This window comes from Canis aureus, chromosome 1 (genome assembly GCF_053574225.1).
Source record: "Canis aureus isolate CA01 chromosome 1, VMU_Caureus_v.1.0, whole genome shotgun sequence".
Lineage (NCBI taxonomy): Eukaryota > Metazoa > Chordata > Mammalia > Carnivora > Canidae > Canis > Canis aureus.
In genome coordinates, this window is record NC_135611.1 from 119751742 (window position 1) to 119766001 (window position 14260).

The following is a 14260-nucleotide window of genomic DNA, read 5'->3' on the forward strand; positions in this document are numbered from 1 at the left end:
GGGCTGCCACTGTTTTCATTTATTTTTATTTTTATTGTATTTTTATTTTATTTTAAAGATTTTATTTATTTATTCATGAGAAACACACACAGAGAGAGAGGCAGAGACACAGGCAGAGGGAGAAGCAGGCTCCATGCAGGGAGCCCGATGCGGGACTCAATCCCGGGTCTCCAGAATCAGGCCCCGGGCTGAAGGCGGGGCCAAACCGCTGAGCCACGGGGGCTGCTCTATTTTTTTTTTTTTTTATGCTGTCTTTTGAATCACAGAAGTTTTTAAATTGGACAGAATCCAGTTCGATTTCTTCTTCCATGGATCGTACTTTTGATTTATAGTAAAGAACACTTTGCCCAGCCCGAGGTCATGAAGATCTTCTTGTATATTTTTTTCTAGAAGTGATAGAGTTTTAGCTCTTATGCTGAAGTCTCTGATCCATTTTAACTTAATATTTACGTATAGGGGCGAGATGTAGGTCAAGGTTTATTTTTCTCTTGATTGTGGGGAAAAGAGTTAGCAGAGCAGACCCGAGACAGCTATCCTCAGCCTCCTTGCCAGGTTGGCCCTTGGCTGGTGTCTGGAAATTTAATTTTGGGATAGTTTCCACCATTTCCAGAACTGGTTAAGAGAGGCTCACTGTGCCTGAACTGTTTGCACAAACAGTGCGGTTCATGCCGAGCACCTGCTGTCCTTCTGGGGGCCTGGAATTTTGGAGCACACTAGACGCGAGGGCCTACCTGACTAGTCCCCAGGAAAAAAACCCAGGGCACTAGGTCTCGAGCGAGCTTGCTCAGTAGATAGCGTTTCACACGTGCTGTCAAAACACTGCGGGAGGAATTCAGCATGTCCTGGGTGACTCCTGGGAGAGAGGACTCGTAGCAGCCTGTGCCTGGTTCCCTCCAGGCCTCACGCCTCGCACCTCGCCCATCTGCTGAAATAACTCAGAGCCATGAGTGCACCTCCACTAGGAGTCCTCTTGGTCCTCCTGGTGAATCACTGCATGTGGGGGTGGTCTTGGGGACAGGGGCACACCTAGGAATGTCCAACTGCTTCAGCACCAGACTGTCTTTTCTCTCTTGAAATGTCACCTTTGCCAAAATCAGTTCACCGTAAATGTAAGGATTTATCTGTTTCGTTCTGTTGCCTGTCCTTACGCCAATACTACGTTATCTGGATTGCTGTGGATTTATAGTGAGCTTTAAAATCCGATAGCATAAGTCCTCCAACATTGTTCTTTTTCTTTTCTTTCTTTTTTTTTTTTAATATTTTATTTATTCATGAGACACAGAGAGAGAGAGAGAGGCAGAGACACAGGCAGAGGGAGAAAGAAGCAAGCTCCACGCAGGGAGCCTGACACGGGACTCGATCCCAGGACTCCAGGAGCAGGCCCTGGGCTGAAGGCGGCGCTAAACTGCTGAGCCACCTGGGCTGCCCATGTTCTTCTTTTTCAAAATTATTTGCCGTCCAGGTCCTTTGCATTTCCGCACGCATTGTAGGACGAATCTGTCAATATCTACTAAAAAGCTCACTGGGGTTTTGATTGGAACTGCATTGAATTGACATGAATTAGGGAAAATGGACATTTTGACAATAGTGGATCTTCCAATCCCTAAACATGGCCTGTCTCTCAGTTTAATATGCAGCGTTTTGTAGTTTTCAGTGTACACATCTTATACTTGTCTTGTTCAATGTCTTCCAAAGTATTTTATACTTTTTGATGCTGTTGTGAATGAGATTATTTTCTTAATTTCATCTTAAGAGTAGTGGAGATAAAAATGATTTTCATATATTGAGTTGTTATCCTGTGGCCTTCCTTAATTTATTTTTATTTTTATTTTTTATTTTTTTTTGAGATTTTATTTATTCATTCATGAGAGACACAGAGAGGCAGAGAAGCAGGCTCCACGCAGGGAGCCCGATGTGGGACTCCATCCCCGGACCCCAGGATCACACTCTGGGCCGAAGGCAGGTGCTCAACAGCTCGAGCCACCCAGGTGTCCCCGTTCCTAAATTTATTAGTTCCAGTATGTGTTTTGTGAATGCGTTGGGATTTTCTACATACCAGATTGTGTCATCTATGAATAAAGACAGTTTTACTTCTTCCTTTCCAATCCACATGCCTTTAATTTCTTTATTTACCTATTGTCACTGGTTTGAAGCTCCAGTTCAGTAGTGATTAGAAATAGCAAAAGTGGATGTCACTGGGGCAGGCCGGGTGGCTCAGCGGTTTAGGGCCGCCTTCAGCCCAGGGCAGGATCCTGGAGACCCGGGGTCGAGTCCCACATCAGGCTCCCTGCATGGAACCTGCTTCTCCCTCTGCCTGTGTCTCTGCCTGCCTCTGTCTCTCTTTCTCTCTGTGTTTCTCATGAATAAATAAATAAAATCTTTTTATTTTATTTTATTTTATTTTATTTTATTTTATTTTATTTTATTTTTAATTTTTTTTTTTTTTACTTATTTATTCATGAGAGACACAGAGACACAATAATTGCTTTTTTAGATTTTAAACCAACCTTGCAATCCTGGGATAAGTCCCACTTGGTTGTAATATATAATCCTTGTGAAATATTGCCATGTTAGGTTTGCTAATATTTTGTCGAGGATTTTTTTTTTTTTCATGTATATTCATGAAGGATATCGATCTGTTGTTTTGCTTCTTTGTGATGCCTTCCTCTGGTTTGGGTCAGAAAATGAGCTGGGGAGCGTTGCCTACCCCTCTGTTTTCTTATCCATTTCCTTTCAAAGGGATAATTTATGGCTTTTTTTGGGTGGCTGGGAGCTGTTCTCTTTTCTCAAAGCTAATTCTTTGCAGGGATGTCTTTTAAGATTTATGTCTGGCAGCGCAGTTAATCAACTCTGTCCCAGGTCCGTTTACTGGCAGACATGGCTCAAGATGGGCCAGGTGCTGAGCGCCTCTGAGACGTCTCACCTGGTCACATCTGGCACTCACATCTGCAAGTGAACCCTCAGAACTTCCTTATGGGGGCTGGGAGGTCTGCTCCCCGGCAGCTGGGCAGCGTGGCTGAAGGTACTTTCCCTCCCCTCCTCTTCTAACAGAGTAGCTACGAACCACAAGGTACGGGAGCAGGTGCGCCTGGAGCTGAGCTTCGTGAACTCCGACCTGCAGATGCTCAAGGAAGAGCTGGAAGGGCTGAACATCTCAGTGGGAGTCTATCAGAGCACGGAGTAAGTGGCGCCAGTTACTCTCTCTTCCAGTTAACCTTCTGAGCCTCGGAAATTGCAGTTTCAGGGACGGTGCCCAGGCCTGAGGGTGTGGCCGACCCCACTTTGGGAAGAGAGGGATTGATCGGTTTGAGGTTTGCGCCTCCAGTTGTCCTAGGATGCTTGGGGACGTAGCTTGATGGGGGTGCTGTGCAGCTGGGAGCAGATGAAGAGATGGCACCTGTCATGTGGCTCTGCCGTGATGATGCCCTGGACGCACGTCTGTGGTTAGCCCTGAGAGCCAGCCTGCCCGGTGGGGGCCCACACTGCCTTCCCTTCTTCCCCCCGCCCTCCTCCTCACCGTGCACAAGGCCTGCCTGGGTCATTCTATTGATGGGACACAAAAACGCAGAAACAGCTTGACAGGGATCATTTATGTCAAAGATCAGGGGACCCACATGAGTTCCCTGAGGACACACTTCCGAAGCGTACCCCAATACATCTTTGAGAAACAAATGCCGCAATTCAGAGGCCTCCCCCTAGGGAGTGTTGCTGGGAGGTGCACTATTGAGATGGGCCCTTCAGAAGAGATCAGAAACACTGGGTGTTATACTATAGGTTGGCAAATTGAATTTAAATAAAATTTTAAAAAGAGGAAAAAGAAAAGAAAGCTCAGAAAGTTTCCCCAAGGTGCACTACCTTTGAAAGAGAAGTCCATCTTTAAGGAGAAATAACTTCTTTTCCCAACCCTGCGTGGGGAAATGAGGCTTCTCAAAAGGTAGGTGAGCACCAGGGGAAATTCAGTAAATAGGTCTGTGGATTAACAAAAGGTTGACAGGTGGGAACCCCGAGTCACCTTTGGAGTATGTTTTTTCTTTTCTTTTTTTTTTTTTTCTTTTAAGATTTTATTTATTTATTCATGAGAGACCCACAGAGAGGCAGAGACACAGGCAGAGGGAGAAGCGGGCTCCATGCAGGGGACCCGATGTGGGACTTGATCCTGGGACCCTGGGGTCATGCCCTGGGCCCAAGGCAGATGCCCAACCGCTGAGCCACCCAGGTGCCCCTGGAATGTGCTTTTCCTGATTACCCCCAATCCTCTGCACGCCATTGGGTGTTTTCAGAGCCAGCATGTGAAGCCTCTGCTCTTGCCCCTGGGCCGTCCCTGTGCCCAGGCACGCTCACCTGTGAGCCGCCCGTTTGGGGGCGGGGGATGCACACACCTAATCAGAACAACAGGTGGGAGGCTTCTCCCCACCTGCACTGTGGTATTGGATTCCAGGGTTTTGCCCAAAGGTTGAAGTTCCTTGAGTGAGGGAGGCGGGGCCAAACATTGCGCATACGTGCAGGGTGTTGTGTCATGCTCCCCCTCGCTGGGCCGGAGTGCAGGGTGGCCACCGCGGGGACGGGCGTGGAAGGCCCCCGCGTGATTACAGTGTGGCTCCCCGGTGGCCACCCGGTTCCCCGTGCCCTCGGGAGGAGGGGACACAGCTGGGCAGGGTCATAATGACACCTTGGGTCTGCATCCGCCCCCATCCTGCTTTCGGAGCAGGTTCTTTCTTTCTTAGCACCGTTGATCTTTAAACATTCCTGTGAGGCAGGCCCAGAGGAGAGGGTCGGCCGGGCAGCTGAGAACACGCGAGGGGGCTACAAGGTCGTGGAGAAAGTTAGGGTAGCGCAAGGTTGGGACTGGGGAGTCACAGGGACAGCAGTCCTTGCCTCCAGCCCCGGTGGGGTGAGGGCAGGAGGGTGCTGGGGCCCAGAGAGAGGCACGGCCCACCCTGTCCCCACTTCCAGGTTCCAGCTTTCCCTGTGGGCTTGGAAGCCACGCACCCCCACCGTTGGATCTCGCCTGCTTTTAGCACAGCCCGTGGTTTCTTCCCTCGGCCACAGAGGCAGTGTCAGCTTACAGCTGCATTGTCCACTACCCTGCCCGGCATGCCTGGCCTTCTCCCCGGAGGGCTGAGCGGCCCTGGGAGGTCTTCTGTTACAGGTCAGGGAGCTAAGTCTCTGTTTGCAAAACACAGCCCGAGTCCCCCTTCCTTCCTGTTGGCCCTGCCCCTGTCCCTAGGAACAGAGGCTCAGGGCATACTTCCAGGGTGACCTGGGGGGTAACTGAGTGGTCAGTTGGTAGGAAGCCACATAGGGGACAAGTCGCTGGCCATGGTGTGACCCTGGGCTGGAGCTGGGTGCATTGAGTTGTCATACGGGGTCCCTGCTCTCAAGGTCTTCCCCGTGCAGGTAATGGGTCCCCTAGGGGGAGATGTCCCATTGGAGGAGGCCCCCGAGGGCCAGGTTTGGGGAGGGGGCCCTGCCCTGGTGAGGAATGGAGGAGGGAGGAGGTTGGGGTCGGGAGCTGATGAAGGGGGTCCCCCTGGCCGGCTGGTGTGCCCAGGTCTGGGAGCCACGTGCACAGCAGGCACACTTGCCACGTGGGAGGTCCTCAGCACAGTCCCTGAAAGAACGGTTGAGGTCGGGACCTAGGCCAAGGTGGTAGGCCTCATGCGGTAGGCTGTGTGGTCCAGGAGTCCCAGGGTGCTGGGATGGGGTTTAGAACAGAGGCAGGCATGTGACCAGAGGCATCTCTGTGCTGGGTGGTGGGGGAGGTGGTGGGGGTCCCCTGAGCTGGGCCACTGAGCCCAGAGCGGGATGTTCATATACTGTGTTCCTTCCAGGGAGGCGTTTACGGTCCCCTTGATTCCGCTTGGCCTGAAGGAAACCAAGGACGTTGACTTCTCAGTCGTTCTCAAGGTAAGTCTCAAAGCAGTGGACACTGGACTCACTGTTTAAAAGGACAAACCAGGACTTGTGTATCCCTCGCCCAGTGGGCCGAGTGTCATCTGATCTCTGCAGGGCACCCCTGGACCCAGTGCTGCCCTCCTGCGCCCCCGTGCCGTCTCTGGTCCCTCCGAGGCTCAGGGCCCGGGAAGGCAAGTTAGAAACCTGGGCCTGCCCTGCGTCCCCCCAAGGAGGCCAAGCCACGGGCTGTCCATGGAGGACGAGCTTTGGGACTTTATAATTGTACCCTATTTTCTGTTCTTAAATGCAGTAACCAATTTAGGCCATGTTTATGGGAGAATCGCTCATTTCCCGGCTCCCCCCACCCCCAACATTTTATTATGAAAATTTCTAAACTTAGAACCTGAGAGAATTTTGCAGTGAATCCTTATATACTTAGGACCTAGATTCAACCATTTCGCTGTAGTTACTTAATCACGGATTTATCCATCTGTGCCTCCCTGATAATATGAGTCTGCTTCTCCCTCTCCCTCTGCTCATGCTCTGTCTTTTGCTTTCTCTCTCAAATAAATGAGTAAAGTCTTTTTTTTTTTTTTTTTAAGATTTTACTTATTTATTCATGACAGGCACACACACAGAGAGAGAGAGAGAGAGAGAGAGGCAGAGACACAGGCAGAGGGAGAAGCAGGCTCCTTGTAGGGAGCCCGATATGGGACTCAATCCCAGGACCCCAGGATCACGCCCCGAGCCAAAGGCAGACGCCTAACTGCTGAGCCACCCAGGGATCCCCTAAATGAGTAAAATCTTAAAAATAATAAATAAAAGCAATCAGTGCGTTGAAAGCTTCTGCACTTGCCCTTTGTTCTGAGCAGAGACTGCAAGTCTGTTGACCTAAGCTCTTTCACGCGGGGACTTCCTGACTGCCGCCTTGTTTACGTCTAGGTCCTGGTCCCTGTCGATTTAGGGTTTATTTTGGAGTTTGACTAGGGACGTTGATAGTCTCTCAGATTTGTTTTTCTGGGTGGAAAACACCAGGAGCTGCCGCTTTCTGCCAGCTGTTTCCAGGCTGCCCGAACTTAGAGATGTGACATTTGCCACGTGCCTGTGAGTCTCAAGACAATCCTGGTGTCTGTGGAAATGTCTTTAGGTGCTTCTGTAGCGTGGTTTCTATACGATTCCATTGGTTGGTTGGTGCCCGGGCTGCAAGAGTGCAGGCGTGTGCGAGGGTGACTTGGAGCAACTTGGAGATTTCGTGGACATCTGTAAGGATCCAAGTGTGTCACGTGCTGAATTCCACATTAAACTCAGTGGAGGGAAAGAAAAAAATCACATGTTGCAGGCATGGCCAAGTGCTATTCAGCTGAGGCTTCCAACCATGTCATTTTAGCCCAAAAGAGACTCTTCAAATGTCAGTCATACGAAAATGAGAACATCTGGGGACATTGTGTTTTCTCCTTCCCACGTGGCTGTCGGAGAGTCACATAGTCAGGTGCTTCACGAGTGGTTTGGCCTGTTTCATGAGGACACTTCAATGTACGGCTTGTCTGGCACCTCTGTGGCATTTCATGGTCAGCAAAGCTTCACGCTGAGATTTTGTTCTATTTTTATTTTTACTTATTTAGTTTTTAAAGATTTTTATTTGTTTGAGAGAGGGGGAGGAAAGAGAGAGCGCACAAGCGGCAGTGGGGGGTGCAGAGGGAGGGGGAGAAGCAGACTCCCCACCGAGCAGGGAGCCTGATGCGGGAGCTGGATCCCAGGACCCCCGGATCACAACCTGAGCCGAAGGCAGACGCTCAACTGCTGAGCCACCTGGGTGCCCCTATTATTTTATTTTATTTATTTTATTTTATTTTATTTTATTTTATTTTATTTTATTTTATTTATTTTATTTTATATTTTATTTATTTTATTTTATTTATTCTATTTTATTTATTTTTAAAGATTTTATTTATCTATTTGAGAGAGAGAAAGCACAATCCGGGTGAGGGGCAGAGGGAGAAGCAGACTCCCCTCTGAGCAGGGAGCCCGATGCAGGGTTGGATCCTCAGACTCTGGGATCATGACCTGAGCTGAAGGCAGATACTTAACCAACTGAGCCACCCAGGTGCCCAATTTTGTTCTATTTTTAAATAAATGGGCTTTCAAATGGCCTCATTCAAAGGTACCACCAAGGGGCACCTGGGTGGCTCAGTCGGTCAAGTGCCTGCCTTCATCAAGGCATGGGTCTGAGTCACCTTGGGCTCCCCACTCAGCAGGGGGCCTGCTTCTCCCTCTCCCTCTGCCCCTCCCCTCTGTTCATGTGTATTCTCTTTCTCTCTCTTTCTCTCAAATAAACAAATAAAATCTTAAAAAAGGCACCACCAAAAATAAATTCCCTTTCCAGGGAATTTGGGTTGTGGTTTTTGTTTTTTTGGTTTTTAAATAACAGCTTAATGTATTTTATTTTGATTAAGAACAGAGTTGCAAAACATTCGGAAAAATACCAAGACCCAGCAAGATCCCTCCCAGCACCAGCACCCCTCCCCACTGAGCTCGGCAACCTGCTCAGCACTTAATCTTCGGACACTGGGGCTCTTCCTCTAATCAGGGCCTGACTCACGAGGGCGTGTGACTCACCCCCTTCCCTCCGTGAGGGCTTAGCGTGGTGTCTGCCCGTGGTAGGTGCTGAACAGGGTGGTTGTTAATCTCATTCTTTTGGCAGCTCCCAAGTGCTTGGTGTTGTCAGCAGCCCAACACTGAGCATCTGCACACACCACCCAAGTGTTCTCTTTGGGTAATTTCTAGAAACGGATTTGGTAGGTGGGAGACAGGACGTGACCTACTTACCCCTGGAGGTGGGCCCATCTTACAGTCCTACCCGCTACGCTTCTCATCCTACACCTTACGTTGTCATGCTGGCTCTCAGTGACCATTTTGACTTTTTTTCGGTAGCTTTTTGATTTTTGTGAAATCAGGCAAAATCATGACTTGCCACACTTGGCATTTCTCTGGTCGGTGCTAGCGTTGAATACATTCTCGGGCGTGTTTCTTTGCCCTTTCCTGCTCTTCCCTTTCAGAATGACTGTTTCTGCCCTTTGATTTTCCATAGTTTTGCTCTTATTTCTTAGAGTGCTCTTACATATGAAGGATATTAACCCTTGGTTATATGTGTTACAAAAACTTCTCGGTACATTCTTTCTTTAAGTTTTGTCATACAAGCAGTAACTGGTTTAAGAAGCGTAATATATGTATTTTCGCCACTGAGATTGTATGTTGTTGAACTCACTAGCTCCTCTCTTTACAGTTGTGCATCTGTGACATCTTCAGAAAGGCGCCTCCACGCCAGGGTGGCATCAACATTGTGCTATTGTTTCTCCCAGTTGTCTTGTTTTTTTTGTTTTTTTTTTTTTAGATTTTATTTATTTATTCATGAGACACAGAGAGAGGCAGAGACACAGGCAGAGGGAGAAGCAGGCTCCACGCAGGGAGCCCGACATGGGACTCGATCCCAGGACTCCAGGATCACACCCTGGGCTGAAGGCGGCGCTAAACCACTGAGCCACCAGGGCTGCCCAGTTGTCTTGTTTCAAATGTGTTTTGTATCACATCTTTATCTGGAATTAGTATGTGTCGGGGGGGCAAAAAACGAGGTATAGGGCTCTGACTTTTTATTTTCACCAAATGGATAGCCAGTTTCCCCTGGACTATATGTAGAGAAGCCATGTGTGGTGCTGGACGGTGGCCCTTCCCTGTGACACCCCACGCCCATCTACCCTCCTCCATCCTGCTCTGTGCCGGGGAGGCCGCAACAGGCTCCTGCTCTGTGGCTTCCAATGGCCTGTGGCTGACGGGGAGGAGCACTAAGGGGCTAGGAGGTGGGGGAGGTTCGGGCATTTATACCCCAAGCTCCTCGGCTGGCTTCCTTTTGCATTCCTAGAGGGAAGGTCCTGGTGGCTTTGGGGGCCTACGTCACATAACCATCTCTCCAGGGTTTCTTTCTTTCCCTTTTTTTTTTTTTTTTGATTAAAGATTTTATTTATTTATCATGAGAAGCTCAGAGAGAGAGAGAGAGAGAGGCAGAGACACAGGCAGAGGGAGAAGCAGGCTCCCCGCTGACTAGGGAGCCCAATGCAGGACTTGATCCCAGGACCCCAGGATCACGACCTGAGCTGAAGGCAGACGCTCAATCACTGAGCCACCTGGGTGTCCCTCTCCAGGGTTCCCTGGAGAAGCTCCTTCTCCTTCTTGACCCTTTAGCTCTGGGGTTCTAATGGCCCTGGAGGTTCCACCCCTGTGGTTTCCCTTAACCCTGCCCACCCCACTGTATTAGCCCTTTCCTTAAATTTGCATCGAGCATGCCATCTGTGGGTGCCACCTTCTTCCTGTCTGGACCTGCTGGGTGCTCCAGCCTTTCCCACTTCTGTGGAACCCTGGCTTTTGTTATACACCCGATTCTTGAACCTACTTCCGCCTGTTTCTGATCCATGCCTGGTTTCATTGTCTATCCATTGCTCACTGTTTAATCCCTGTGTCTTTTATTTATTTATTTTTTTCCCTGTGTCTTTTAATAGCGCTTAGAGCAAGCCTCCTTTATTACTATGCTTTTCCACATGTTCTTGGCTTTTTCTCTCCTACATTTTTTCTTCCATATTTTGTTAAGTTTCCCCAAAATGGTACCTGGGGTTTTGATTGACATTTCGTTAGATTCATAGCGTACTTAGGACAAAATTGTAGCTGTGTAATATGGCACGTTTTCATCTATGAGCATAATATTTCGAATTGTTGATGTCAACAAATAGCGAGTCTTATGGGGGCAGGGACCATGTTTGTCTTATTTTAAAAAATGATTTAATGCTTGCCATTTGCAACACATGGGTGGATTTGGAGAAAATTATGCTAAGTGAAATAAGTCAGAGAAACACAAATACCATATGATTTCACTCATATGTGGAATTTAGGAAACAAAACAAAGAAAGAAAGAGAAAAGAGGGGATCCCTGGGTGGCGCAGTGGTTTAGCGCCTGCCTTCGGCCCGGGGTGTGATCCTGGAATCCCGAGATCGAGTCCCACGTCGGGCGCCCTGCATGGAGTCTGCTTCTCCCTCTGCCTGTGTCTCAGTCTGTCTCTCTCTCTCTGTGTCTCTCATGAATAAATAAATAAAATTAAAAAAAAAAAAAAAGGAGAAAAGAGACCAGCAAAAAAACAGACTCTTCACTATAGAGAACAAAAGGGCTGGTTCTCAGAGGGGAGGTGGTTGGGGGGACGGAGGAGACAGGTGAAGGTGATGAAGAGCACACTTATCATGATGAGCACTGAACAACGTATAGAATTGTTGAATCACTATATTGTGCACCTGAAATTAATGTAATGCTATAGGTTGACGATACTGGAAATTAAAAAAAAAAAAAAGGCCTTGATGAATACGTGAAAGAATGAAATAACTTAGGTCTTTCAGTAAAGTTTAATGCCTAGCTGCTTAATGAATTTAATTTTATCTCTGTGAATATTGTACTTTTGTTAAGATATTGGGATTGGGAAGTTATTGTTTCCTTGTTATATTTTTCTAACTGGTTATGGGTTATCTAAGAAGGGAAGAGTATTGATTTATATCTATTAACTTTGTGGCCATTTCACTGAATTCCTATTATTTTAGTAGTTTCTCTTTCTTTTTTATTTTAGTAGTTTTTCACTTGACACTCTAGGTTTTGTGAATATGCCATTATTTTGCTAAAAAAATCTGTTATTTCTTTCTTTCTAATATTTGTCTTAATTTGTTGACTAGAGAATTCTTAGAATTATGTCCTATAAGAGGATTATGTTATATAATCCTTGTCTTATCCTTGATGTTTACAGTAGGTTTCAGGTAAATACTTTTTATCCTACTAAATATGTTTGATCTAGCCTAGGAATGCATTTAGAATTTACCAGAAATCTCTTGGACTTTTGTGAGGCTAACGTGAAAGTTTTTTTTTTTAAACTTATTTTAAGTATGATTTGTCTCCTAATTTTGAGAAAATTTTTGCCAGTGTCCACAGCAGAAGTTGACAGAGCAATATGCTGTCCTGAAAAGGATGGAGTCTCTCTCATCCTTGAGCGGTGCCCCCTAACACTGCTTTCGGGGATGTCATCAGAGAAGCCCTAGATGAACTTTGTCCTCCAGATCATTTTTACATAATTTTTTTTTTAAGATTTTATTTATTCAGCAGAGACACACAGAGAGAGAGTCAGAGACATAGGCAGAGGGAGAAGCAGGCTCCATGCAGGGAGCCCGATGTAGGATTCGATCTCAGGACCCCGGGATCATGCCCTGAGCCCAAGGCAGATGCTCGACCCCTGAGCCACCCAGGCGTCCCTACATCTGACTCTTGATTTCACCTCAGGCCCTGGGATCGAGCCCCATGTCAGGCTCCTTACTCAGCAGGGAGTCTGCTGGATTCTCTTCCTCTCCCTCTGCCCCTTTCCCTCCTTGCATGTATGTGCTCTCGCTTGCTCTCTCTAAAATAAATAAATCTTAAAAAAATTTTTTTAAAGTCATGTTATAGATTATTTTGTGGCATATGAAAATGTTTGCCATGCTGCCAGTGCAAAAAGAAAAGCACAGCCAATTTGTATATTCATTCAACAGAACCTCATTTTTATACGACGAGGGCGTGTGAGTGTGTGTGTGCATATGTGCATGGAACATAAAAAAGCAGGAGGGGTTTTAGTGTAGAAAGCGTGTGATGAGAATATACGCACAGACACTTGAAAAAACCTAGTTGAACATGTCTGTCCTCAACTTTGCTGCAGCCACGGAGAGCCGGCGCTTACGGCAGATGTTATGCAAGAAGCCATCTCGGTGCCCCTTATACTATTTTTAGTTTTGTGTTTTCCCCATCATCCTTGCTGTCTTCTAGTATATGATATAATTTATTTATTTGTTTGTTTTGAAAGTTTTATTTATTTGAGAGAGAGAGAAAGAGAGAGCACAAGCTGGGGTGGAGGGGCAGAGGGAGGGGGAGAAACAGACTCCCCGCAGAGCAGGGAGCCCGATGTGGGGCTCAATCCCAGGACCCCAAGGTCATGACCTCAGCTGAAGGTGGATGCTTAACCCACTGAGCGCCCAGGCGCCCCTAATTTACTTGTTTGTTGTGCCTGTTACTTACTGTCTGCGTCCCCTTGTGAGCATAGATGCTCCATGAGGAAATGTCTTTGCTTTGCTCACCGAGGGGGCCCAGGCACATGAACAGTGCCTGGCATATAGCAGGTGTGCACCTGTGGCTGACCCAGCTCGCGGGGTGGTCCTCAAACGCTGGACCATGGACTCGGTTAGGGGGTCTCTCGGGTGCTTCGTTTGTGGAAGTGCCCAGAGCTGCTCTCACAGCGCTCCCCAGTGCAGATCCTGAGGCTCGTAGGCTCCTCACAGGCCCTAGACATGCGATTCCTTTGCCAGGAAGCCCCTGGGCCCAGCTATTGAAGGCAGCCCGTAGCATGAACATCGGAGCCCCCGGGTGCCTGGGACATTTGCCAGAATTGTTCGGTGTATTGTCACTTGCACAGTCGCTTACATGTGCCGCAAAGACATTGCATTGCATTTATTTTTTTAGTAGGCTCCGTGCCCCATGTGGGGTTTGAACTCACGACCTCGAGATCATGAGTTGTGTGCTCTACCCACTGAGCCAGCCAGGCGCACCCCCCCACCCCCGCATAGACCTTTTAAAACAAAAAAACAACTTCAACCTTCCTTTTTACCGAAGCGAGAAAAGGAAATCTTTAAAATATACATACAGGGGGATCCCTGGGTGGCTCAGCGGTTCAGTGCCTGCCTTTGGTCCAGGGTGTGATCCTGGAGTCCTGGGATTGAGTCCTGCATTGGGCTCCCGGCGTGGAGCCTGCTTCTCCCTCTGCTTATGTCTTTGCCCCTCTGTATCATGAATAAGTAAATAAAATCTTTAAAAAAATAAAATAAACTATACATACAGTTAAGAAAATAAATCCCACCATCCAGAAAATCACTGTTGTGTGTCATCTCCTGGTTTTGTGAATTCTACATGTGTTTTTAAAGCAGGGGGGCACATTAGACATCCTGTTTTATCTGTTTATGGCTTGCAGTGACAGCTTATGGCATCTCATCTCCCTTTTCTTGCAGGATTTCATCCTGGAACATTACAGCGAGGACAGCTATCTATATGAAGACGAAATAGCGGACCTGATGGACCTGAGACAGGTGCGGTGTTGGGTGCGGCGGGGAGGGTGGTGCCTTCAGAACATCCTGTTAGGGAATCGGGGGTGGTGGGAGGTGATAGGGAGGTGCTTTAGGAACCATCCCTTCCACCTGGCACGTAAGAAGATGACAGCAAGGGACAGACAGGCTCCCTGGCAGGTCTGGGGCAGATTCCGGGACTCAG

The 14260-nt window shown here is 47.9% G+C and overlaps 1 protein-coding gene across 1 annotated transcript in view; it reads left to right on the forward strand.

The window, feature by feature from the left end:
* The window catches only part of RHPN2 (rhophilin Rho GTPase binding protein 2), a 56612-nt gene that overhangs the window by 24758 nt on the left and 17594 nt on the right, over nt 1-14260 (forward strand). The window contains exons 3-5 of the mRNA XM_077856017.1: nt 3052-3180; nt 5832-5907; nt 14002-14079. Of these exons, the coding sequence (XP_077712143.1) occupies nt 3052-3180; nt 5832-5907; nt 14002-14079 (283 nt within the window). The remainder of the gene's footprint in view (nt 1-3051; nt 3181-5831; nt 5908-14001; nt 14080-14260) is intronic.